Below are 27,401 nucleotides of genomic sequence, written 5' to 3' on the forward strand. Positions count from 1 at the left end.
CGCTTCTCGCCTCGACGCTCTAGCCCCCGTCCCTCTACCACAACAACCCCCACTCTCTATGGTCCGCCCCCGCGCGCTCACGCATGCGCGCACTCGGCGAGAGTTAGGTGTCACGCGGTAAAGGGAGCGCGCGGTGAGAGACCGCGCTGGGGGGTGGGAGAGGGGAAGATGCGGGGGCAGAGAAAAGCATGATGGGTAAATGTGTTGAACCGCTCTGGGAAAGGGGTGGGGCGATGGAGGAGGAGGAGGGAGAGTTGTCACTAGCGCCCCCTTCCGGAAAGGCGCTGTAAGTTTTATAATATGTATAAAAATGCAGCCAAGGAAGACGGGGGAGGCTGTTAATTTATTGAAAGGGGGCCTATGCCTTTAACAACCTTGGCTGCTTTTTTATTATATTTTTAATGAAACACACACACGCACAGCCATGGGCATAGCCGGGGGGGGGGCAGTAAAAAAAATAGAAATACTTAACCAGTGGCGTAGCGTGGGGGGTGCAGGGGGGGCCGGCCGCACCGGGCGCAACATCTGGGGTTAGGGCAAATCCACGGGTTAGGGGGCGCAAATCCACGGGTTAGGGGGCGCAAATTACTTGCCTTACTGACAACCCACGCTACGCCACTGTACTTAACTAACTGACCAATCGGGTCAGTTCTGCCCCCCCCCCCCCGAACAAAAATCCTGGCTTTGCCCATGTATATCGCTTAAGGCCCTAGCACAGGGGTCTGCAACCTTTAAGACAAAAAGAGCCACTTGGACCCGTTTCCAAAGAAAACAACAACTGGGAGCCGCAAAACCATTGCGACATTTAAAACAAATATATCTCCGGAGCCGCGATCTGACAGCGGGCGGGAAGGTGACGTCGGGACGGTGCGTGACTAACGCACGCACCGCCCCCATGCGACGTCACAGCCAGTACAGCGCCCGCCACAGTGTGGAGTGTCGGGGCGCACAATGCGCCTCCTCCCCTCGCTAGTATCCGCCCCGGAGCCGCGGCAAAGGTGTAAAAGAGCCACATGCGGCTCCGGAGCCGCGGGTTGCAGACCCATGCCCTAGCAGATGCAAGTGGCATCGTGCACAGCAGTTTGCAACTGGAGCCTAGGCTTTTCTCCGGAATCATGGAATTGTAAAGTTGGAAAGGATGCCCCAAGGCTCATCTAGTCCATTCCCTACTCAGGAGAATAGTGAAGACTGCAGCAGAAATAATAAATGAAAAAAAGCCTGGCAAATAAAAACACACGCACACAACTTTAAGTCATGGGGGTGTTAGCAGGTTGATCTTCCTGGTGATAAGGCTCCTGCTTCCATCTAGGATTCCAATGTTTCCTTTTACACTGCGTTACCTGCTGCCTTATGGAATGGCCTTCTGATGGATATACTGGCCGTGTCACGCTAAATCTTAAATGGCAGGAAATAGCTGTATGCAGGGAATTGGGATGCCGCTCCAAATTCCCTCACGGGAAATTACAATGCAAACTCCTGTGATTTTACAGGTGTTAATGGGTGTTGCAAACAGATTTTTCTTTTCCTGAAGCAAGCAACATGGATATGAACACTAAGCTTCTGTTAGTTTTCCAGAAGTTACTTTTTACAATTTGTGAAATACCACATCAACCTTGGAAATTATCAGGTAAGGAAACTTTGGGGAAACAGAATAAAGTGCAGTCTGAATGCAGCCCTAAACGGATGTCATAAGAATTTTAAGGTCTTATATATACAAAATAGATGTTCATAAATGTACCAAGTAAACACATACAAATATGTAAACCACATGTCTGATTTAGGAACTGAGTAGTTATCATAACTGCAGGAGGCAGTGGAAGACAGAAGTGCCTGGCGTGCTCTGGTCCATGGGGTCACGAAGAGTCGGACACGACTAAACAACAACAAGTTAATCATAACAAGAGTGGCCAGGATGCCCAGGTAATCTAATCAGGTAACCTGGCAGACAGGAAGAAACAACACACCCAGATTTCCGCCCCTTCTCTGATGTATTAAGGGGGTGGTCTTGGGCTACACCCCTTCTGTGATGTATGTATGATGTTTCTGGGGGGTGCTCTTGTACTCAAGGGCGGGCAATTTAAAATGTCTATATAAGGGTTTGCGTGCATGGCTTGGGGTCCCTCCCCCCTCCTGCGGGGGGGGGAGCACCCTGTTGCAACAGCTTTAATAAAGATCAGGCTTACTAGCTGCTTTGTTTCTCAATATTCTCTGGTTGGTATATGTAAGAGAACCTACAAAAGGACTATATGGGCTCTTGAGTACCCCATAAGGGAAAAGGAGCAGTTTTTTTCTCATAACACAGACAAACCACTCCATACAAACAAAAGAAGTCCAGTGAGGAATAATTCATGTTTTATAGGCCCTGTTTTAAAACAGCTGCATTGGTTGCCAGTTCATTTCCGGCCCAATTCAAGGTGCTCCCATTAGTGTTTAAGGCCCAGAACCAGTGGCTCCCAAACACCCCCCGCCATGGATCACTTGGAAATTGCTAAGGGTCTTGGCAGACCACTTAATGATTTTTCTGCATGTTGTAGCAGTTGTAATGAGCCAGGCTAGATGATGTGTGGTTTTTAATTGTACTTTTATTGCGTTTTTATTTCTTATATTGTATGTATCTTACTGAGTTTACAGTTTGAATTCCACCGAATTCATATTGCAGCCACAATAAAATACAATACAGTATGAGAAATAAAAGAAGCAATAATCATGCAATTAAAAATCAATATGAATATTTAATGGAGACGTGCCACAGACCACCTGAATGAGCCCCGAGGACCACTACTGCTCCATGGACCACAGACTGGGAGCCCCTGTACTCAAGGACTTAGGCCCCAAATATCTGAAAGACTGTCCCCATCCCTGCAGACCTTCTCAGGTGTTAAAACTGGCACAAGTTCCACCATCCTCAGAGGTTCAGGAAGATGCTGGGAAGTGGACATTTTCTGTAGCAACTCCTAGGTTGTGAAATTCCCTCCCCACAGAGGTGTGCCTGGTACCTTCATTATATAGTTCCCCATTGTATGCTGAAGACACACCTCTTTTTACCCTGGTCTTCATACCCAAGATATTGTTTTCATGGCCCACCCTATTCCTGTGACTGTAATTTGTCCTAAACTGCTTTTCCTACTCAGTTTTAAACTGTGGCATCCCTCCCTGAGACCTTGTGGTGAAGGTCAGGATAAGAAATCAAATTATTAATTATAGTCACCCTCACCATCATGCTCTGCAGCCACAGAATATTGACTGTTAGTGTACATTACCCCAGGAAGGAAATAAATAAACGATGGTAATAAATGCATTTAAAGATTTGGAGGTTCTCAAACCAGAATAGCTAGAGATAATAATCTGACTGTGGTTGTCTACAATCTAATGGTGGCAACTTTGGGGGCCCCAGCATTGCCCTTCACAGCAGTCTCCTCCCAACCTCCCAATCCTTGCTCAGCAATAAACACAAGCTTGCCTTGTACAAAATGCCATCACTCAACACAGCCTCCCACACCAGATCGTTGTGAGGATGAATGAGATAAAAACTGTGTTTTCTCTTTCTCAGAAGAGTTCTGAGAAATTGCAAGGAAACGGATGTAACAGTTGATCAAGACCCTATCGCTCTTCATTTGGCAGGCATGAAACCCATAGGTACATTTCTAAGGAAACGTCACACATGATGCAGAGGCAATCCTGAGCGTGCTTGCAAGTGCATGCTCCACAGGGAGGTGCAAGTATGCACAGTGCCCTGGCAAGCAAGCACACTCATACAATAATACGTTTGCATTTCAACATTTTTTAAGGTGCATACTTTAAACCTCTTGTTTGAAGTGACCCCTATGACAGGGTTGGCAAGACCTGAGACATGCAGAATCTACTTTGTTATCAGAACTCTAAAATTAACAACTGGAGCCAGGACACACACACACAAAGACACACACCATGAATTAAAGAATTCAGAACCCAGAACTCTCTTCTGAATCCCCGAACTGAAGTGAGATCACAGTACTCTTGACACACACAAAATCCACTCTGAATTCATTTCAGCAGTACATTTTAGGGGAGTAATGCTCTTGTTGTCATTGTTAATTGGGGTTCAGAAATCCAGTAGATCCAACTGTGCCCTCGTACACCCTTGGAGACGCCCACATGCCCAGTGGAACTGTGAATCAGCAATTCCATGCACCAATGGAAAAAAAGTCAGGCACCTCCAGAAAAGGGGTTATAAGTCGCATGTGTCTATTTAGCACAGGATAGCCATTCACACTTGAGTGCAAAAGCAAATATCCATAGATTACTGAGATTAGCAGTGGATAGCTGACCCAAGTTGCGCTTGTGCAGCAGGAACCACAGAAAGTTGCCATGGTGCATGTCTAAGAGGTGGAGCTGCAAATCAGCATGAATATCGTCCCTGCCTGCCGTGAGCTTATGCAGTGGCCTTAGGCAAGCCAATCTTTAACATAGAGAGGTAATAGTTGCCCTCACTGCAGAGGTGAAGGGAAGGACATGGCATTGCCAGTCCAATTTCATAAACAGTGTGGTGTCTCCAGTGGCGTAGCGTGGGGGGTGCAGGGGGGGCCGGCCGCACCGGGTGCAACATCTGGGGTTAGGGCAAATCCACAGGTTAGGGGGCGCAAATCCACGGGTTAGGGGGCGCAAATCCACGGGTTAGGGGGCGCAAATTACTTGCCTTGCCCCGGGTGCTGACAACCCACGCTACGCCACTGGGTGTCTCCAATGTTAAGTCCCGCTCAGAATAGAGCTACTGAAATCAACAGGCACAACGGGTCTACTCTGATCCGAGCTTAGTTGGATACAACCAAGGCTTTTTTTCCATCCAGCACCTCTCAGGTAGGAGCCACTGACATTCCAGGAGAATGAGGGAGGTGTTCATGGTGTGTTCCGGCACCTCTTTTTCTAGAAAAACAGCACTGGATACAACCCAGTCTACACATCCATTAACTGAGTATCAGTATGGTGTCATGGTTAGAATAGGATAGCCCCACACTCCGTGGAAGGCACTGAGTGATCTTGGGCAAGTTACACCCTTAGCCTAATCTACTCCATGGGGTTGCTCTATGATAAATGGGTGAGAGAGGAAGAACCTGATATAACAATAATAATTCAGTTAGCCTTTGGTTTCTGTTTTAATTTTTAATGCAAAAAATGAACAAACAAAAAAACAAATGGCACTCCACCCATGCCCCAAAGTATTGTATTCTTACTGCTGGCTTTAGAAAGTTCTGTCAAACAGATTCCCCCAAAGTCTTCTCATTTTTCCAATTTTTAAGAAATGAACCAAGTGGGAAGGGGAAAAAATCCCTTTTCACTCCTTCCCCTTTCCTTAAGGAAACAAGAGAGAGGGGGGGAGGGAGGGAGAGGGAGAGGGAGAGGGAGAGAGAGAGAGAGAGAGAGAGAGAGAGAGAGAGAGAGACCAGGCAGTCACATTGCTGAAGTGATGTGCCAGGCTAGAATTCTGTTGACCTATTTCTCAAAGTGTTAGGAACACCAAACATGCGCACACACACACACACACACACACACAAACAAACACACACACTATATATATATATTTATCTAGTAAGCTTGGTATGGTTCCCAGCATGCAGAGTAAGCAGCAGGTATACTTGGCCTGCTGAGCCCACAGCAACAGCACAACCCACATTTGATACATCCAGGACGACAATCCAATACTCAAAAGGGCAGGTGGTGCTTGGGTGCTATGTCTGATTTGTGTGTATGTGTGCGTGTGCGTGCAAGGTTTAAGCAATTCTTGAAAGTCTCGTAACTGCACCTATTGAAAATAAAAACCACCGGGGAAGGTTTGAAAAGGGAGAGCTGAGAATCCAGTTCCAGGAGCCACAAAAGGGCAAAAACAGTTCAAGGGTGTGAGCTGCTGCAGAAAGATGAAGACAATTAAACAAAAAACAAAAAACATCAGCATCTGAGTGAAGGGGACTGTGGTCTCTCAAATCGGGATGAGGTGGGGGGGGTTGCAATTTCTTTTTCTCCCCCTCTCTGCAAAAATCAAAAGTCTAGCACAGTTGATAAGGTAACACAGAATGTAATTTCTTACAGTGGTTGAGAGCTGAGGAATAAGTAAGGATCCCATTTCCCCACAACCACTCTCATCCATTAGTCAGATACATTTCGGGTACCCGGCTTCATTAATTTCTAAGACAAAACGATTGAAGTGTAAACAAGGTGTAGACAAAGTGTCTTTTTCAAAACTGGGTCTGTGCGATCTCGGTAACAGCAGGGGCTTGTTTCCCTTCTGTGGGAGTGCTTAGGATTAGGCAGGATAATAAGTTTCCTTTCCCTTCCCCCTTCAGTAAAAATGGACGCTGCTCTCTCCCATGTGAAAATCTTTGTTTTCCTTTAATATCCTATGGGAACTTACCTGAAAGGCTGTAAAAAAGAAAAAGAAAAAAGGGAGGCAAAACCAATAAACAATCGATGAACCCCAAAGCAACATTACAATCTGGCTTCTTGGCTAGTCCTCCAAGACCACAATCTCTACGTTGTGAACCTGATGCTGGTGCTCATCGACCTCAGCCACCACCTTCTCCTCAGTCCTCAGTTCTGTTCCCAGAATCACAGCTTTAGCCCCGGATTCCTCCGACTCAGCTTCCGGATCAGGGGCTGGGTCTATTTCTATGATGGTCTGTCCCTCGTCTGAAGTGCCCTCGACAGCCTGGAGGGTAGAAGTCAGGCCAGACTCCATGGCCACCAGTTCCACAGGATTCACCACGGTGGCCACATTGGCAAGGGTGCTGCTGTCCTGCATGGCCGCTGAACTCAGCAGGGCCAAGCTGGAAGACGGGTGAAGGGTCACCGTGTCGGAGGAGCTGGTCTTGGAGGAAGAGACCATGGTGGCGTAGCGGAACAACTGTGAGCCTGACGGCAAAGTATGGACAGTCACCGGGCTGGAGCCCTGGCTGATGGTTGCCATTGGAATGTTGCTCACAGAGAACTGTTGCCCCATGGGTGCAATGGTGATGGGCGAAATCACTGTGAACTGAGGCTGCTGGATGGGGGCGGAAGGGCTCAGGACTGTGGCCGAGGCTGGACGCTGCAGCCGGGGTCTCTTAGGTGGCTTGGGAGTGCTGACAGGCATGAGGACCACGTTCTGAACAGTCTGGGACTTGAGCTTCTGATCCCTGGCAAACTTCTTCTGCTCCTCCAGCTGGCGGTCCAGGTCTGCAAGGAAAAATTAAGTTACACAGTCAAGCGGGAGAAACCTTTGAGAAGCTGCCAAGAATACAGGGGCTCCTCAAAGCGCCAAAAAGAGGGGGGGAGTGAGAAAAACAGATTATTTTCGCAAGAGTAGCAAAGCAGCTTCTTGGCAGGGAAAGAGTTTTCAGCCACTTCTGCTGCTCCCCATCAAAAGGATGGAAAGGTGGGCGGAACAGATTGTCTCTGCAGACAAATCCAATTCTTTCAGGGAACAAAAATGGGAAGGGGGTGGGAGGGGGGAAATGACAGCCAAGAATCTCCCTCCCTAAATCCTAACCTCCCAAGAACAACGCTATGGAGGGCAGGCAACAAGCTATTAGAATGAAAGATGCATCATGTGTTAAATATTCAAGCCTACAGCATGTATTTAAATCATCAAAAGTGTCCTCAAACATTAGAAAACTGTGGGAAGAGGCTATCATACTTGTGTACAGAAATCCAGAGCATTGGTATGCAATTCATACCTTCTGGCAAGAAATGGAAATCCATACACAGCTAATACTAACCCTACCAATAATCTTAAATTTAAAAAGTCACTGTACACAACAGTTATCAAAGGAAGTGGAACACACATATGCACACATGCCAAAACATAATCATTGGTATTAGGTAAAGAAGCGGTGCTTTAACTTATAGAAAAACTAGGTATGAATGCAATTAAAATGCACATTTTAAGAATGCCGGTACTCTTTTGTTTGTAATTTTACTGTATTTGTGTGTCGCTTTTCTACAAAAAAGAAGAAGGAAAGAAACCATGCCCAAATTAGCTCATGACAAAAAAACCCAAAAAAAACAGAAATGCATTTCAAAATCAAACCATACAGGAACAATTTTTTAATAACATGATACAGAAACAAAACAATCAAAGATAACAACATACAACCCCCACTAACATTTTAGCATTGTAAATATAACAAAAGTATATTAACAACATCCAAAAGCCAAAATAATAAGTGAGCTTGGTCTGAGAAAAGCCCCTCCCATGATGTTGCTCACAATCTCTCTCCTAGAGCAGCTTGTAAACTTCTGAAGGCAAGGGGTAGGATAGCCGGAAACACCCTACCCATATTAGCCTCTCTGTGTGTGGGTGTTACTGTGTCAGGACTTTAGGAACCAAGGAAAGGGAGTCACAGTAACAACAAAAGTCCTCTAACTTCTATTTAAATAGCAAGGGAAGTCACCATTTCAAAGGGAGCTTTCTTCCAAATGCAAAGAGCAGGTAAGATAGATAGATGATAGATAGATGATAGATAGATAGATAGATAGATAGATAGATAGATAGATAGATAGATAGATAGTAACCATAAAAGGGAAAATGTTTAAAAACTCCCCACAATCCAGACCCTGCCCAGCATCTCCCGTGACTGCTATTTGTATTTTTTAAAAAATGATTGTTGGAAATATAGTAAGAAAGGCAGAGACTCAGAAAGGCAATAGATGTTGACTATTTTGAGCCAATTCATTGCCAGGACCTCCTACTGTAGGAAGCCTAAATCCTGGGTCCTTCTGGACCTACGGAACTGCCCTATACAAAGTCGGATCATTGGTTCATCTGACTCAGTATTGTCCATTGTGACTTTCCCAACACCTGCTACCTGAGCATTTACCGAAGCTGCCAAAGATTGAACTTGGGATTTATTTATTTTTGCATGCAGAGCATGTGTTCTACCGTGAAGATATGGATCTTCCTGAAAAAGGCTACAGCCTTGCTCCATAACTTACTGTAGCGGGGGCTACTTCTACCACTACAACGACTACTGGGGCATTGCTTCAAGAAGAAAGGAGAGGGCTATCTTGCAAATGCAAGTTGCTGTTATTTTTTAAAAATGACAAGGCTAAAAATAGCACTCCTGGGCCAAAATTGTATAGCAGGGAAGCACACTGTCCTCACAGAATATTTGAAAAGGGAAAAAAACCAAGTTTACAAAATGATACAGGCACTGGAGAACATTGGCGGCAGCAACGGAATACGGGAATCCGAATACTAAGAAATTGCAGTATCTCTTTAGCAGAAGGGCAGTCTTGAGAAAAGTTGACTAGGCTGTGAGGCAAAATGAACAACAAAAACACATTTATTGCACAGTGAGATGATAGATTTAGAAGATCCCAAGAAATGTGCTCCCAGTCATTAACATACCTGCCAGAGTATAAAGAACCTGTTCTTCTCCCTGCTCCGTTTGACTCTTCCTGTTGTCCAGCACTCTCTTGACAGTGTCCATCAGGCCAAAAGTGTGAGCAACGTTATTTAGGACAGCAGCATCTACAGAAAAACTTCCATGGGTTATTGTCTGGTTTTCTAAACGGAATCCAACATCCAGAAAGAAAGAGAGAGAGCACCTCATCACAAACAGCTTGAACCTCTTCGCCAGTACTGCATTACCTAATGCTTCTGTAGCTAACACAAGTGATCTTGAATGAAGTACAGAGGTAGTTTACATCATCTTCATTTCGAATATTAATAAATTAATACAGTACAATGGGTCAAGATTTACATCAGAAGGAAATCAAAATCAAAAGCCATGAAAAGTTCCTCTTGACAGTTCCTCTCTCGAGAACCACACATGGAAAACTGTTGTTTTGGGATGTCACAGCATCTCTGCTGGCATTTAACATTGGCAGTGAGATCCTTGGATGTTTGATTAAAAGCAGAAACTAGGCCTTTGAGGATTAGGCCAGAAGTCTCCTTAAGAGCGTCAGAAGAGTCCTGCTGAATCAACTAAAGGCCTATCTACTCTAGCAATTTGTTTTCCACAGTGGCCAGCCAGATGACTATGGGAAGCCCACAAAAGGGATATGAGGGCAATAGTATATTTTTTCTTCCCTCCTTATCTCTTTTTCCTTTTGTGTTATGTATACCCATGGGCAGGGACTGGTTGAATTGACTTTATTGGTATTATGTAAACTCCTGTGGAAGTTTCACTGGGGAAAGAAATTGTTTTAATTAAAATAATAATAAACAAAGCAAAACCCAGGCATCTCAAAGCAAATCCCCATGTTACATTTTTATGCATGCTGGTTCGCATGCTGTGTGTTAGCGACAAAGAAATCAGTTACATTTAGTATGCGCGCTCTCTTTCTGTGTGTGTCTAACCTAGCTCTTTGCAAGGATAAAACAGAAGCAGGAGAAACATGTATGCCACCCTGAGCTCCCTTATGGAGGAGTAGGATGAAACACAATAATCCATCAAGCTAACTGATTACTGTATTGTACTGGAGACTTTCCCCTTATGGCTAATGTAGCCCTGAAAAGGCAACCACAGCAACTAGAAGGACAGAGGACTTTTACATCACTGACCCCCAAACCTCCAATGGCCTTCACCAGGAGGTCTGAAAGCCAAGAGCTGCTTATGCCCACCTTCCCGATTCAGACTACAAGACTCTTATGAACTGCATTGAGTATTCTGGTAGCTTTAGAGGGGAAATGATTTAGGAAACAGAATGTTTCGCTTGTTGCCCTGTTTTACTATGGAAACCACTTGAGAGAACTTTTTTTGTTGAAAAGAAGAATATAAATATTCTAAAGTAATTATTTTCTCCACCCCAAGTAGTCAATACCTGGTCATGGCACGTCCCAGATAAGCTCGCTTGGCATTGATGTTGATGTGTTTTTGGCATAAGGTGAAGACTATATTTACTTTTATTTGCTTGGCCATTCCAACATGTTTTATGGCTGGTAACAACACAGTACTAGGCATGTCTGCCAAGAACTAAGATCCATTCAGTTCCCCACTAGGGGGGGTTTATGGGACCGCAACATTAGTATTGTTTTACAGCCATTCTGGATTTTAGTGAGTTTTGCTGTGGCTTCTGCAATTTTCAAGGGTTGTATGGAATGATAATCATTCAGAATAGACCCACTGAAATGAATGGGTGTGACTAACTTAAATGAATGTACTGTGAGTGGAACTCAGCTGAATAAAACTCATTTGGGGGGTACTTTTATTTATGTTAAAAAATTCTTAAGTTTCAAACCATACCCTGGGAGTCCTGTTACTGAAGGAAGGATTATAAACTGACTTATTAAATACAGTGCACAGCTACACGTCACAAAGATAAAAAAAGCATGAAAGTCTATCCCACTGGTAGTCATTTCATATTGACATGGAGACTGCTGACCTCCTACCCACCGGTAACCTGGAAGGGTGACTGGCCAAGCCTCTGCTGAACACCTCTCAGCACCTCTTCTATCTCCTTCTGAATGTTGCAGACAACTTCTTCCATCAACCCCACATCAGCGATTCCTTTCCAGAACATCAGTGTGTCCTCTGGCACAAGGGAAGAGAAAGATTTGGAAGGAAGGGTCAATTGGCAATTGCACTGCAAAGCTATACAGTGGTACCTCAGGTTACATACGCTTCAGGTTACAGACTCCGCTAACCCAGAAATAGTGCTTCAGGTTAAGAACTTTGCTTCAGGATGAGAACAGAAATTGTGTTCCAGCAGCGCAGTGGCAGCAGGAGGCCCCATTAGCTAAAGTGGTGCTTCAGGTTAAGAACAGTTTCAGGTTAAGAACGGACCTCCGGAACGAATTAAGTACTTAACCTGAGGTACCACTGTACTGGCAATCATGCCAAGACCAGCAAAACATTGTATAGCAGGAGGCATCTCTGGAAACTGGCTTCTAAGGCTGCAAAGCTGCACACATTTCCATGGAAGCACGTGCTGCTAAATTTAATGGGGCTTAGTCATGAATAGGCTTGCATAGAACTGTGCTGTAAAACTAGCCATCAGGGCACTCACCTTGCAAAAAAGAATAATCAAATTCAACTCTGAATATAGAGAGCAGTACTAGGGAATTCCGTATTGCTATAAAAGCTACATTTCATGACTTCTATAAGTTTGTTTTACATCCCATCACACCCTGCCCCCAAATCATTGCAAAGCCTTTAAAGAACAGCAATTGTAGCAGCTAAAGGAGCACCATTAATATCTGAGCACTTGGAAGTGGGCATTTTATATCTGCATTCCTCCCACGTGTCTTCACCAGCCTCCCAAAATCTGTTCATCTTGCTGTGTGTCCGTTTTCTTTCATTCTCACACATCTTGGACACACTGCCAGGTTGAAAAGCAGCATATATTTCAAGTAAAGCAATATATGCAAATCTGGGTTCTTTTTGTTGCTTGAACAGTATGTTCTAAATAAGACAACTGAAGCCATCCTTGTGGTGGAGGCGTTGGATATTTTTAAAAATACCAAATCACAGGGCATTACACATGGACTGTGCTGGACTTGGAAGGATTACACCAGCCTGTTGTTTTGGACCTCCAGCTTGGATTAAAGAAATTCATGGAGGATAAGACTGTCAATGGCGCCTCTAGTTGCAGAGCCAGTATGCCACTGAATACTAGCTGTTAGGAGGAGCAGCCAGTGAGGACTGAAAAAACAATTGATGATTTGCACAATTAAACAGTCACCGAGATTGAAAGCAGAGCTTTCCAAATTTTAGCACCAATTAGCATATGGTGCCTCAGTTTCCAAAAGGGGAGCGGGGGGGGGCAGATTTTTCAAACTCAGTACTTCAGGGAGTTCACACATTTAGGTACAAGCCATCAAGCAAGGAGGCACTGCTGAGCAATGTGCATGCCTGTATGAACCAGCCAATAATTGAAATACAGTGGTACCTCGGGTTAAGTACTTAATTCGTTCCGGAGGTCCGTTCTTAACCTGAAACTGTTCTTAACCTGAAGCACCACTTTAGCTAATGGGGCCTCCTTCTGCTGCCGCGCCGCCGGAGCATGATTTCTGTTCTCATCCTGAAGCAAAGTTCTTAACCTGAAGTAATATTTCTGAGTTAGATGAGTCTGTAACCTGAAGCGTATGTAACCTGAAGCGTATGTAACCCGAGGTACCACTGTAGTGTCCAAATAGCCGCCTCTACCTGACAGCTGATGCGTTGCCATCTACAACAGGGTTGGGGAATCTTTGGCCTTCCAGATGTTCCTGGACTACAATTCCCATCATGCTTGGCCACTGGCTACAATGGCTGGGGCTGGAATCCAGGACCATCTGGAGGGCCGTGGGTTCTCCATCCCTGATCTACGGCCATGAAAAGGATCTTCAGGTCAGCTCTCTGCTAACCCCACTTCTTCACTTCCAAAAAAAACCCCTCTCCATGTTTACTATAAAACGATCTCACACGGCTCACCATCCTATCCATCAGACCCCACCTGTGAAAAACTCACTTAACAACTCAATATTCAAATCAGAATTTTGGAAATTCAAATGTTGAATATTTGGGGGGGGGCCCAATGGGTTTTGAAGTGAAGTGTGGAGTTTTACACGCAAATTCAATTTTTAAAACATGGGTGAAATGTCCTGCCCCCTTGCAAAGAAATATAAAAAATCTCTAATATCAACTTCGTGTTTTAGTGTTCGGTTGTAATAAAGAGGTTTTGAATTTGTCAATTTACATTTTTATAAAATTTGTTGTTAGTCACCTTGATTTCTCTGGAGAAAAGGTGAGATATGTTTTAAATAAATAAAATTACAAACATAGCTCTTTGCAGCATTTTGCTGCCTGAAGATGGGGAGGGGGAGCCAGGTAGGTGGGCTGCTAAGCCATTCAGGCAAACAGCAGAGACATACCTGAAATCTCCTCTGGGTCCTTCTTGATTCCCTCCTCAGTTGCCATGGTGACTGCTGCTGTCAGAGCACGGTTCCATTCAATCCCTTCCTCCACACTCTCCTCAGACACTGTAATTTGAGTGATGCTTCCTGCAGAAGGGAGGATACAATTGAAGATGCTTCACTGCCCAGGCTGTCAATGTAGCTTCCCCCTACACACTCACACACACACACACACACACACACACACGACCACCCTGATTCGTAATACATGGATTGAACTAAGCAAAGTAAAAAACCAAAGGCCAGTTTAAAGATCAATAACGACAGCAGTTGACAAAAGCACAATACCCATGTTGTATATTCCAAGCATCAGCCATGCAGATACTGAGCGGATGTAATTGTCTTTTAAACTATGTCCACTCTGGGTAAACAATTGGGAGGGAATCTCCATGTGGAAGCCATAATGGGCGGGTTAAGGAGGAAAAAACAAACTTATCCAGAAGCAACAGTGTAATGAGGGAAGCCAGATCATATTCCCATGCTCAGTGAGCACACCTCCCCGCCTGCGGGCTCTTCAGATGTTCTTACGCATGGGCATAATTTTTTCACGTGACCTACATGCGTAGAGTCTGTCATGTACAGGCCTGAGTTGCACGAGCCAATATTTCACATACAGTCCGGGAGGTGACCTATGCATTTGTGATTTTACATGTGTTTCCCCTATCCAACTGGAAGAAGGCACCATCTTTCTCTGGCCTTGAGATGAGACGAAGATGACAGAAGGCAAGGCTCACTTATTGGCCCAGGCCATGGTCAACCAGATTCGTGGAAGAAAGGGACCGTGATGTACTCTAATGTCTCAAAATGCAATAGGATCAAGATCTCAGTTGCACCGCCATCAACGAGCAAGGCACTGAATTAACAAAAACTGTAAAGGAAAAAGTAAATCTATGGGAACAGAAGGAATTTCAACAAATAGTAGATTCTCAGGTACAGCTGGAGTGGGATGCTATGGGTTTGTTTTGGTTTTGTTCTTGCTTTTATTACGTATTTTGTTTTTATCTTGTATTTTTACGTTGTGAACTGTCCACAGATGAAGGATGGTACACAAATTCAGTAAATACATAAATAACTTTTATGTGCTCATCAAGCAATGGAGGATAACGCTAAGAAAAATTGTCAAATATTTGTGTGTTTTGTGTGTGTGTGATGCCTACAGGCTTATATTAAGTGGCTTGGGCACAGTTTTATGGTAATGTTTGAATTTGAGAGACATGGGTTTAAAGGTTGGCAGTTGGGGCTTTATGATTAACATACTGTTTCTTATCCATTCCAAGCCTTTGAGAGGAGATGAGCTACAAGTCAAAATGAAATAAATACATTTCAAAAGGAACCAAGGTATTTGACTCCACATAGGCAAAACAAGCTAAATGTTTGAAATGTAATCACAGGACAGCTGATTATTCTTATTCTTATTTTATTTTACACATTTGGTGGAAGTGAAAGACAATTCACATTTTTGGTACACACTCTGGGGCATGAGTAATGTGCCATTTTGCAACTGCACAACACAATGGCATGATTTAGTATCGGGCAAATGGTTCTGCATGCTGAGAATCTAATCTTTCTTTCTTTCTTTCTTGCAAGATTCTAGTCCATATCGATGCACTTGTAAGTGTGTGGGCAACATTCGGTGACATTTCAGAAGCCAGCAGGTAATCCAAACAGGATGTCCAGTGGTCAGGGGTAGGGCTTCACTGCTCTGCTTGGCATTTTGCTCCTTTTTACAACTAGGAGAAGCAAAGTAAATTAAGCAAATATATGGAATTACAAGCAAATTTGCATGATTTATTTTTAAAAATTAGCTTGTACTGGCACAGCATTTGGGCTATGTTGGTGAAAACATTTTTTAAAAATTTTGATGCAAAATGAATAAACCCAGGTAGTGTGCATAAAATGTACCAGCTGCGGACTGAATCAGGATCAGATAGATTTAATGCATTTTTTAAAAGCTTCAGTTCCACCCACAGATAAAGACTTTGAAGCTAATCTTCTAACTGCAGCAAAAAGAAAAAAGAAAAAAAAGAGGAAATGGAAAAGTTTCTCTCACTAACATGACTAAAAGTTGACTAAAAGGTTGGCGAAATATCATAATCTTGATCGTATGAAATAAGGAATGCAAATTAAATGGGGAAAAAACCCTTTCTTAGAATCTGTATTACAAAGGAACTCATGCCATGTACTGTATGTGGCACTCTAAAAAACAACAACCCTTTTTCCTTCCTTTCTTTTTGAAGCTACAATTGTTGCCACCTGTAGCATGAACAGTGGTAAGGCTCCAGAGAGTATTAATTTGCCAGAAGAAAGCCTGAATGGCTTAGCTGTAAAATACACCATTCTGCACATTTTTAAGAACCAAAAATAAGGGGGAGGATTCAGCACACTGAGAAGAAGGGTCTCAGTTGTCTATACACTTAAAAATTCTTTCCTGGAACCATAGAAATTCCCATTCATTTGCCAAGTGTTTCTCAAAGAAAGAGAAAAACAGTTCAGAATTCATTAAATTCATCCAGCAGTGGGTAGAGGAGGTGGGGGTAGGTCCTCAACAGATAAATAATTATAATTTCTCCAAGGATAGGAAATTCAGAAGGTTTACTACTTTTGCCTTATTCCCACTTTACTGTTCTGTCACTGGGTTCCCTTCCAGGCAAAGTAAATCTCATGGGGAAAGGGAATAGGAAGAAAACTGTTTTAACGTTAGCTCATTAAGAGAAGACAGGATGAAAGGGAAATGGTAGACAGCAGTGCCACGTGGCACGAATGAATTCTACTCCTGTTCACCTGTTCCCTACCGTCAGCGGAGGTGGGAGTCTGTACCAGGCTTTGCTGCCCTGGCACCGGTGCCCTGGCACTGCTGATCAGGAGGTCAAACTTGGTGCTGCGACAGGTGTTTGTGCAAACCTTGTCATGCTGGTAGAAGTCAATTTGCCCAGAATCCATCATCTTTCTGCAAAGAAAATGGAAAAAAGAAGAGATCGTGGGAAATGAACCTTCTGTTTGGATTCTTGCCTGAAGTCCTCAAGCCAAAAAGATGAAGAATTTTGGCATGATGCATTTTTTGAGGCACTCAGGGCCGTGTGGCAGTGGGCACTTTTGCAATCACACAGAACAATGCCAGAACCTGGTATTGCTCAGCATGCTTCTTTCTTGTCAATTTTACCCGGTGTAATTTTCGCCAATGTGGTGCATTGGTTAGAGTGTCGGACTAGGACCTGGGAGACCAGGGTTCAAATCCTCACACTGTCATGGGTGACCCTGGGCTAGTCACTGTCTCAGCATAATCTATTTCACAGGGTTGTTGTACAGATAAAAGGAGGCGGAGAAGCAAGTACAGTATCTTGCGGTCCTTGAAGGAAAGGTGGTATATACATGCAATTAATTAATTAGCAAAGAAAGGTTAGAAAAGTTTATGGGCAACATCGGGCAAAATCTCAGAAGCCAATCGGGAAGCTGAGCAGGCCTTTCTGTGCCCATCATAGCTCTTTGCCCTCTTTTGTAACTGCAAGAAAGAGACTAAACAAATCACAAATTTGCAAGATTTGTGTATTTATTTCTCAATTAGATATTTATCCCACCTTCCAAGGTATATAACTGTGAATTATAAAAGTTGAAGAATTCAGATTTTGTGGGGACAGCCCCATAGCAAAAACTCTAATAAACAGGTAAAGGTAAAGCTCTGATATGGTTATCTGCTCCACATGCACATTTAGTCCAGGAAGGACTGTTTCTGGGACTCAGCTGCTTTCTGACTCATCACCAAAGCAAGCCAACCCAGAATTACCACTGGCATTGGTGAGCAAGAATGGCAACTCCATGAACACCCCCCTTTTGTGGCAGGGGACACTGCCGTCAAGTCAGCTGTCGGTAGGAAGGACTTGGCAGCAACAGTACCCTTGATATCCTGATCCAGACATTGTTATCAACCCCAGATTTAGTCTAGTGTGCGGGAGCTGCCATGGAGCGATTGCTCTTTGCTCCATTACTGAGGCCAAGGTATTTGGAATCTCAGTAGACATCAAGTCCAGGGTATCATGGTCAGAGGAAATGCTCATTTGACATTGATAGGGACTGCATGTCCAGGTTGTGAAAAGAAGTGCTATTTATTGGCCACTCCCTCCGTTTTTATTGTTCATATTTCTGCCCTAGGACACTCTTCTGACGTTCTTTGGAGGAACATGCAATTGCCAAAAGGATTCAATCCTATCTTAAACATTTGTTATCTCAAAGTGCACCATGCCAAACCCACAGCGCCACTTTTAACCAACAAATGAAAGATGGGAACTTAAATGGGGGCAGGAGGAATACTGCACAGAAAATTATGCTTTTGGTGGAAGGCTGCTACAGTGGCAGAAGGCCATTACCTCAGCATGATTCCTCCCAGGCGAATGGCTCTCTTCCAGTCCTTCAGGGTAGATTTGCCAGCCAGATGAACAAAATGCTTTGGGCTGATAAGCTGATCATTGAACTAACAAAGGGAAAGAAGAGGGTAAATGGGAGGCACTCTGTCTCATAAGCCATCTCCAAGTAAGCACATCAGCCGCCATCAATCACAGGTGGACATTTATCAAATCACACCAGGAACTAGTGAACTTAGTTTTCGCATCTAGAGAGAGAAAGGGCCAACAGGGCTTCCTTTATCCCAGTATCCTATCTCAGGCCAGTGGCCCATCTAGTCCAGCATCCTACTCTCACGGTGGCCAATCTGATGCCTGTGGGAAACCCACAAGCAGGACCTGAGCACACTAGCACTCTCCCCAACAACTGGTATTCGGAAGCATACTGCCTCTGATTGTGGAGGCAGAGCATAGCCATCATGGCGAGTAGCCATTCATAGCCTGGTCCTCCATGAATTTGTACAATCATTTTTCAAAGCCATCCAAGCTGGTGGCCATCACTACCTCCTGCGAGTTCCACAGTTTAACTTGCATTGCATGAAAAAAAGTACTTTATTCTTCTCTCTCGGTACCCTCTCTTACACTAATGTAATATTAAATGATGCAAGGCCATCTTTCTGCTCTTCTCTCTGCAATGATCAGATACAAGGGAGAACAGGAGGGATACTGTATCTTTAATACCGCTTTCTTCATCCTACATGACAAACAGCATCTGCCAAAATCTCAACTCCAACACTGCTATTACAGGTTCACCAGGCTTAATCAGGATCAGAGGAAAATGCTTTGAATGCCAATTGCCGGGAAACAAGAGTAGGAGAGTGGGGAGGGATCGTGCCCTCGCATTTCGCTTGTGGCCCTCCCAGAAGCATCTGGCTGTCCATTGCAGAAAACAGGATGCTGAGCTAGACAGGGCTTAGGTCTGGTCCCGTGGGGCTCTTGTGCTCTGTCATTCTTTGCACCTGATCACCTCTGTTTTTATTTGCCTTCAAAAACAAAGCAAAACATCCCAGGCAACAAGAAATGAAGACAGTGGCAATGACACTACTATGAATTAGGCCAGGGCACAACTCACTTGTGAGCCCCAACACTTGCCTCAAAATACGGCATCTCCTCCTTCAAGACTGAGGTCAAGATACCCTGCATTCCTATTCTGCCTCAATTGTGTTGTTATAGAGAAGTTGTGAGGCCTCCCCTGCCAAGTCATTTCCATAGGCACCTCCTGCCATTGCTTCAGGATCCAATTTTGCTTCAGGATCCAATTATGCTCCTGCCCTGATAAGCTGCAGGGCTGGCTTACAGGAAACGGGGAAAAAGAATCAGAAAATTGAAGCAATTTCAAGTCTCACTGGAATCACAACTGGGTCCATCGCTGGATTAATTGGACGGAGTGTTCTGGTTCCCACTGGTCAGCCCTGTGGCGTACGAGAGAATCAGCAGACATGGCAGGCATGCTAAGTGGGCCAGCTCAGCTATTCACACACCTTAATCTACTTCCCACCATTGGCTAGTTGGTGTGATGTGCTTTCTCTAATGTTGGTTTAGAAACTGGGAGCCTTTTACCATCACCTCCATCCAGACTTACATGCCAGACTTTTCACATTTGTCTTTCAAGACTTTATCACAAAATGTATGGATAGTGGTGACCAATTGACCACCTTCCATATTCGCTTTCCCCATCACTGCTACAAGATGGCCCCTGCCAGTTCCCTATAAGCTGGGGCATAATATTACTGGCTGAAGCCAACTGCCAAGTATAAACGGGTTGGAGGCAAAAGAAAGGCTAATTAATAAGATGGTTCAAACTTCCCAAACCCTTTACATGTGCCCCAAGTGGGAGTTCCATAAGAAGAATCCTGCTGAGTCAGATTAGAAGTCCACCTAGTCCAGCATCCTTTTTCTATAGTGGCCTCCAGAAAGCCTACAAGCAAGATTCTGCCTCCTGAACTGATAGTGCTAACACTAGGAAATGTGCACACACACACACAGGTCCCACTATCCAAACACAGTACGTTAGGTGGGTGTCCACATAACCAGTTGGCGATTTTCATTTATTCCAATGGGGAAATTTCTAATGTGTTCCCGACCACAGAATTTTGACCCCTAATCTATTGGGGGGGGGGGACTGTAAAAACCTGCCAAAACATTACAAAAGGCAAACAAGGAAGGAAACAAAATGCTTTCTTATTTATCCAATCTCTCCCCCTCCCCTCCCTCATGGTTTCTGTTGAAACAGCTGTCGCAGACCAGCAAAACACACACAAAATTAAAGCTTGCTTAAGGCTGCTTATTTGCTTACAGTACTACTCATAGGTCCTGCTATTGGGATATCTGAATCTGCAGTGTGTATAGTGTGGTTTGGGTACTAATTCCTTATATTCAGATAATTCTGTATAATGAGCATTTGGAAAGTGGGACCTGCATGTACTTCAAATAATCCTCCTATGGAAATTCCAGTGAAACTAGAAAATAATAAATAAATGAGAACAGTTATGTCAAAAAACAAGCAACAGAGAACGGGGTGGGGGTGGGGAGCTGGCAAGGACAGCTTTAGTGTGCTGTTACCTTGACACATTTGACATTGATTCCTGGGCAAACAAATTTCTTCCAGAGCAGAATGGCTTTGCTCTCTCCACAGGTGATGGGGTAGGCAATCTCAATTTCTTCATTTGTTTCGATGGTGCTGGGGTCTGTTGGTAGAAGCAAGGGGAAATAAGAGACCATTCCTCTGGAAAGCACATGCCATTTATATAAATATATGCTGCTGCCTTGTATCAAGTCAGACTACTGCTTCATCAGTGAGCAGCAACGACACTCCAAGATCTCAAGCAGACATTTCCCCCCGGCTTGCTTGCCAGATATCCTTTTACCTGGAGATGTACAGATTGAACCCGAGACCTTCTGCACACAAAGTACGTGCTCTACCACTGAGCTACAGCCCCTTCCTTAAAGGGAGAGGCAAGTGTTTGGCTCACCTAACCAAATGCACCAAGCTATGGTCACACAAACCGGAGTGTGCTGCACTCAAAGAAAACATTGAGCTATGGTTTGATGCTAACTAGAAGTAAAGGCTACTCTTCTCACCTTACATGCAAAGGGGAAAGGGATGGCATGATCATGGATAACCATGACTTATCATTACATCTGAATGGAGTCTCTGCCTACATTAACCATCATGGCTTCTATAAGACCTTGCTTGAACTGGTTTTGGACAACATAGCACTCTTATTACTACTCTTGGGGCCCTACCTTCATATCCACCCAACCATGGGAGTAGGAGAACCTTGGTACACAAAAGCCGCAAATTATGCTCCATGACAACTCTGTTGAAATGGTGTCAATGCATCATATCACCACAGAGGAAACTTACCAATGCCTTCTTCAAGCTTGTGTATGGTGTGCGTTTCCACGGCCACTACAGCCGTACTGGTCTCAGAGCTCTCTTGATAAACCCTGCTGTGAAAGTACCCACTGGTAAGCGCATTATGTAAAGCACAGAAATGATTTTAGAGCTTTGCATAGCTTGAAACCAGAGAATCTGAAGGAAAACTTGCCTCCATAATCAGCCTGCTCAAATGCTGAGATCACCACCCGAGGCCTTTCTCGGAGAGTCAAGTAAAATGGAATTAGTTTATGAACTAACTTGCTCTTCCCAACCTCAGCCCCTAAATCATAGACTGGGGGGGGGGGGGGAGACGGGGACCTGCAAATACATGTCCTCTATCCAGCTGTGAAATGAAAGCTCAAAATTGCATCCTTACAACATACTGGTATTGCCCTCGCATTTTCAGAACTATTTTGGAGGCATGAGATCTAGAAAATTTAGTTGAAATTCTCTCTTGCACACAACTGCCTTCCTTTCTGTCTACCCTGTGGACTTACATCTCAACATTTCTAAATGCTTCGCCCAAGACTGAATTTTACACAGAATCACAGAAACACGCCTAGCTGATGACTTGCCAACTTACCCTTGTGGCACTGGCTGCAGTTGTAATATCACCTGAGTTTTGGTATCTTCTGGATTTCCCCCTTCATTTCCTTCAGTTGGCACAACGACAACATCCCCTACAGGGATGCTTACTTCAGCATTTGCCATTTGCCCACATGAAGTCCAAGAGAATGGAAGACAAGTGTGCTGTAGCAAGAAATAAGAAGGTGACTTTGGGTTTTTTTGCAAGGACAAACAAGTTATCATCTCTGGCCAAATAATGAAAGAGATTTTTTTCTAGCACAACCATAACATGTCACAAGTGACCACATGCACTACCACTTCTAGCAACAGCTCATAAAAATCACATTTGAGTTGCTCAGTTAATCTTTAGGTCACTGAAGTTCTGGGAAGAGAAAAGTGCCAAGGCCTTACTGGCTGCACTGGCTTGCACAAAGTGTTTTTCTTTTATATATATTTTCTAATACAAGTACATCTAAAAACTGCACAGAGCATTCATCACCTTATTCAGAGACATGCCCCTTTCTCTCAAACTGGTGCAATATGGTCAGATGCAAAAGACAGGGCGCCTGCACTTTTGCCAGCTGTGTAGAATGAATTTCAGCAGGTATATCTTGCAAGACAACTATAAAAGATGCAGGAGTCCTATCCTCTTCTGGAAGGACCAAATTTTTATCTTGCTGCAGAACTTGCAAATTTATTCAACCAGTTCATTGGTTAAGGACTGCAATCCTACATACAATTTTTTGGAGTAAAGTCCTTTAAACTCAACATGACTCACTTCTGAGTACACACGCATAGGATTTCTCTATCAGATTTATTTAATTAAGCAACAGTCCTAGCAAGCTGTGAGCCATACCACGTGCCGTAAAGGCAGAAAGTAACACTCCTACGATTCCTCCCACAGAGGTCTTCAAAATTATATTATGGGGCAACTAGAGCATAGGGAACACAGACACTCCATTGAGCGGTTCAAGATTCAAGAGATTATATGCCTGTGCTTTCTCTCTGTCCCCTCTGAATCACATGAAAGGGTTCAGCTGAAGCGAACATCAGTGTCCAAAACTGAAGCCCCAAAATGTTTGATTTTTGTGCACATATGTGATTTTTATTTGGTTTTAAGTTGCATTACTTGTGTTGTGCTGTAACCTGCCCTGGAACCTTAAATTGAAAAATGAGCAATAAATATTAAAACAATAATGTTAATAATGCTGCAGCATTGGTCTTCAACTAGTGGGTCAGGACCACTACCAGGTCACAGGCTGCACAGCAACTCTGCTATGGTACAGCTAAATAGTCAAAATAAAGAAATGCTTGCTCCCTAAAATGCATGTTTGGCTGAAAGGTAGGTAGGTACCAGGTTTGAAATGTTAGAAGGCTACTGCTATAGTGATCATGAGTCAGGCTAGGGAAGACAGGAGATGCAGGCTGTCTGGGCAGGAGCCCACCACCACCATGCCATGTTTCTAAAAACTATGCTCCATTAACTTCATTTTCAATAAATAGCATACCCTCCATCCATTTAAAAGCCAACATGGCTCCCCCCCCCCCAATGGTTCATATTACAAAAATGCAGTTGTCTGACAATATTAACATTACAATGCAAAATGTACTTCAGCGCCTATCATGTGTGAAATGGCAGGCTTTGTTCAACATGTTGCCTTAGTTTTCATGCACTTTAGAGGAAGAAATCAGTGGGACTTATTTCTGAGTGGACACTTATACGATTGCCCCACACAGTTCTAAAGACCCTGAAGAAGACAACACTAGGAGCATTATTTTAAGAAGGCATCAACAAAACGCAAACACAGCATTTTTTACAGAGACCGGTAACAAAAAATAGGGACTGTCCCTGATAACTATAAAGAGTTGTGTAGCTTGGTTTATTATCACAGGCAGAGTACATACCATATACACTGATAGCACATTCAAAGCACATTTCCCCCATCAAATAATTATGGCCACTGTAGTTTACTCCTCAAAGGAACAAATTCCCTGCAACCCTTAACAAACTACAGTGCCCAAAATTCTTTGAGGCAGAAAATGGGTTTTGAATGTGCTTTAAAAGTACAGTGCATATATATTCTTAAAAAGCTGTCCATCTAGCTCAACAGTGTTTGCTCTGACTGGCAGTGATTATTCAGGGTCCCAGCTAGAGGGTCCTTCCCCACCCCACCTCACCAGCTACCAGCTATTTTCAACCAAGTGACAGGGCCCCAAACCCGGGACCTTCTACTTTCAAAGTTCTAGCACTGAGCTATGGTTCCTCCCTATTAAGAAATTTTACTATGTGGCTCTTATTGAAAAAAGAGTATCTGTTCCATTATTCATTTGGCTTGGTAAGACACAGAAAGCAAAATTTCTTTTTTTGCTTTTTTGTGTTATGATCATAGGAATAGCCATCAGGGGTCTGACAAACTGTCCATTTGTTTGGTTATCTTATTTCTACGGCAGATACCTCTGGGAAGTCCACAAACAGGATATGAGCCAGCAGGCATCTACTGTTGGGCTTCCCTATTTTAACTTGGAGACATAGTACCATTGAGCCGAAAGTTGCATATAGCCATCATGCCTCATAGCTGTTGATAAACCCATCCTCAATGAATTTTAAAGTGATCTGAGCTAGTGATGGTCATCCCATCTTGTAGTAATGAAGTCCACAAATTAGGCCCTTTTGTCTGTTAGATACAGGGATGAAGGAGTAGATCTGGAAGTTAATTGTTGACAACCAAGTTCAGTAAACAAATTATTAAAGGTACTATGCATATTTACTGAAAAGAAAAGCCCACTGATTTGAAGTGATCACAATACTTGCAGCCTTCCTAGACTCAGAAGTCCTACTGAATAGTGTTTACATCCAGGTAAGTATACAACAGACCACAGCTACAGTTTCGGGTTGATTAGAATTAATAATGATAAGTAGGGTCATAGGCATTGACTATATTATGTTTGACAATTCAGAATGCCTAGCTGCTTATTATTATGGGTAAAGGGTGTGCTTTCAATGTTGAGATAGTCCATGACATCATATTTCTGCCTTTATCCTTCCCATCTCCTTCAAGCAGTTAACAGGTAATGTTTGCTCTTTCACAATCCTCTCTTCTTCAGGTGAAAAAAACCCTGCTTTCTTCCACCACCAATTTTCCATAATCATATAGCCCAGAAATTGAAGCCATAATGAAATGATGAGACAAACACTCTGGGTACCGGGAAACAGGCTTTTAAAGGATTGGGATTTCAGCTGGCATATATTTTTGAGATAAACTGCACATTCACCAGAACTGCAGTCTACATCGGGGTCATCGGAGGCATAATTTTGTACCCATTGGCATCACTACGTCATTGACATAAAAAATAATAATTGCACATTTTATGGTTTTAATTGATATCTAATCCAGGAATCACAACTACCCTTTAATCATTATTTATCTTTTACAAATGAAAGCCATTTCTTGCCTACACACCCACCCCACAGATCTCATTACATCAAAACTATTTAAGGAATAGGACCTAAAGCAAGGGGATACTTGTCCAACGATGCTGTTTGAACCCATAATTTCCTCTTGAACACAAACTACCCAAGCACCATGTTTTGAAGTTAAGTTAGGGGCCGCCACCACATTCTGTGGGAGCAAGTTTCATATATTGTTTATGCATTTGCAGAGGTATTTCCATTATGTACTTGGAAGGACAGTTGTTTTATGCTGCTCCTTGCTATAACTGAAATAAATAAATAAATAATAAACCCAGTGCTAGAAGGCTTTTCCAGAACTTTATTCTATTAACTTTGAGGGGCTTTATAATGTTTTTACTTAAATGCTTAATTCCATCCATGTCTGGCATTCCTCACCTTTTTAGAGGGTTTCAGTTTCTTGAGGGACACATTATTTCTTTATTAAGAGCCTCAGGACATGAAGCTTCTCTCTCAAAATAAACAAACAAACAAACGTGCAGCTATATCAATAATATCTTGACTCTGCTAAAAGGCACTGCTGTCCAGTTCAGGAAAGCAATTTTTAAAATTTTATTTTTTAAGAAAAATGTGGCAATTTCAGCAGCTGAAGTAATCCTTTTCCCACCATTGGTCACTTCGCCTCTGACCAGAGCATCTCAGCTCAGTATTATCGTCGTCGTCGTCATTATTATTATTACTATTTTAAAAACCCCTGCCCCAAAAGTGCCTGAGGGAAACCCTAGAGCGCGGCTTCCGCTCCGCGCCCATTTTCCCTGCCCTCGAAGCCCCCTCACAGGCCCTCAAGATGGGGAAAGAAAGTGGGCGGGGATCCCCGGAGGAGAGGTGTGGCTTCTCCGCGGCCACGCCCACTACCACCACCTCCCTCTCGCTCCAGGCCAGCGGACGACGCGCCAGCAGCCTCCTCCTCCTTCCCCCCTCCCTCCCTCTCTCCCTCCTTCCCCCCTCCCCTCCTCCCGCAGTGGCGCGGCGACGTCCGCTCTCCCGGCGGCGGCACGTACGGCGGCGGTGGCCGTGCGCAACTCTAGGCGCAGCCCCCCTCCCTCGTCCCTACGCACTCTGCGTCCCGTCCTGGTCCCTCCCGGCTCCCGTAGCGCGGCGGTGGCGGCAGCAACGTCGCCCTCTGCTCCCTCCCCCCCTTACCGTCTCCGAGCGGCCGAGTCCGGGGCTGTTAGGCAGGGGGGGGGGAGGGTGAGTAGAAGGAAGGAGCGAGCATGCGCAGGAGTCTCCACGACTCGGCCGCCAGCACTTCCGGCTGCCTCCTGCCTTAAAGGGGCCGCGAGCAATTAGTGCTTTTGCTCCCCACGGCCGTAATGTGGGGGAGCTCGGATTTAACTTTGTTGGGGAGGTGGGCGGAGGCGGGTGGGGCTCGGCTTGCAACCCTTGGGGAAATCGGTCGGTGCGAGGCAGCGGGTGGTCGGGAGCAGGTAGTCGCTGCAACAGCCACAACGGGGCCGCCAGAATAGTATCGTTGCTTTTGCAATTATTCATTATTCTTCGTCCAAAGCAGCGGGTAAAAAGTAACACGCAAAACTCCTTACACTTCACTGCATGCATGTATTTCTTACCTCGCTAAGGCCGCAGTCAGATGCAGGGAGTATCTTGGGAGTAAGGGCCCCTTGAACCCAACGGGCTCTTACTCCCTGATAAACATGCATAGGGCGTAGCTGCCCCCCCCCTCCCATCCACAAAAATTATTGAAAGTACAGTACTAAATTAACTGAGGTTCTGCCCCTCCCC

At 44.2% G+C, this 27,401-nt stretch overlaps 1 protein-coding gene across 6 annotated transcripts; it reads right to left on the reverse strand.

The window, feature by feature from the left end:
• Positions 1–6,344: 6,344 nt before the first annotated feature.
• GMEB1 (glucocorticoid modulatory element binding protein 1) lies at positions 6,345–26,888 on the reverse strand. 6 transcript variants are annotated; one of them, XM_028738639.2, is made up of 10 exons: positions 26,805–26,888; positions 22,209–22,375; positions 21,611–21,693; positions 20,806–20,930; positions 18,211–18,314; positions 16,642–16,796; positions 13,808–13,936; positions 11,349–11,486; positions 9,359–9,481; positions 6,345–7,185 (listed from the first exon to the last, which is right to left on the reverse strand). In XM_028738639.2, exons 2-10 carry the CDS (start codon positions 22,334–22,336, stop codon positions 6,479–6,481), a joined length of 1,692 nt encoding a protein of 563 aa, XP_028594472.1. In that variant the 5' UTR covers positions 22,337–22,375; positions 26,805–26,888; the 3' UTR covers positions 6,345–6,478. The 6 variants fall into 6 exon arrangements, with proteins under 6 accessions (XP_028594472.1, XP_077788138.1, XP_028594474.2 ...); XM_077932012.1 differs by having other exon boundaries at positions 9,359–9,517; XM_028738641.2 differs by having other exon boundaries at positions 21,611–21,696.
• Between the last annotated feature and the right edge of the window lie 513 nt (positions 26,889–27,401).

Source organism: Podarcis muralis, chromosome 7, assembly GCF_964188315.1.
Source record: "Podarcis muralis chromosome 7, rPodMur119.hap1.1, whole genome shotgun sequence".
Taxonomy (NCBI): domain Eukaryota; kingdom Metazoa; phylum Chordata; class Lepidosauria; order Squamata; family Lacertidae; genus Podarcis; species Podarcis muralis.

Bases quoted from the DNA above. Each gene is read 5' to 3' on its own strand.
- GMEB1 (XM_077932009.1), bottom strand. From the start codon at position 22,336: ATGGCAAATGCTGAAGTAAGCATCCCTGTAGGGGATGTTGTCGTTGTG. The intron at 18,315-20,805 runs GTAACAGCACAC...TCCCTTTGTTAG, and splicing joins TCAATGTCAAATGTGTCAAG to TTCAATGATCAGCTTATCAG. The intron at 13,937-16,641 runs GTAGGGAACAGG...TCCCTTCTGCAG, and splicing joins GACTCCCACCTCCGCTGACG to GAAGCATCACTCAAATTACA.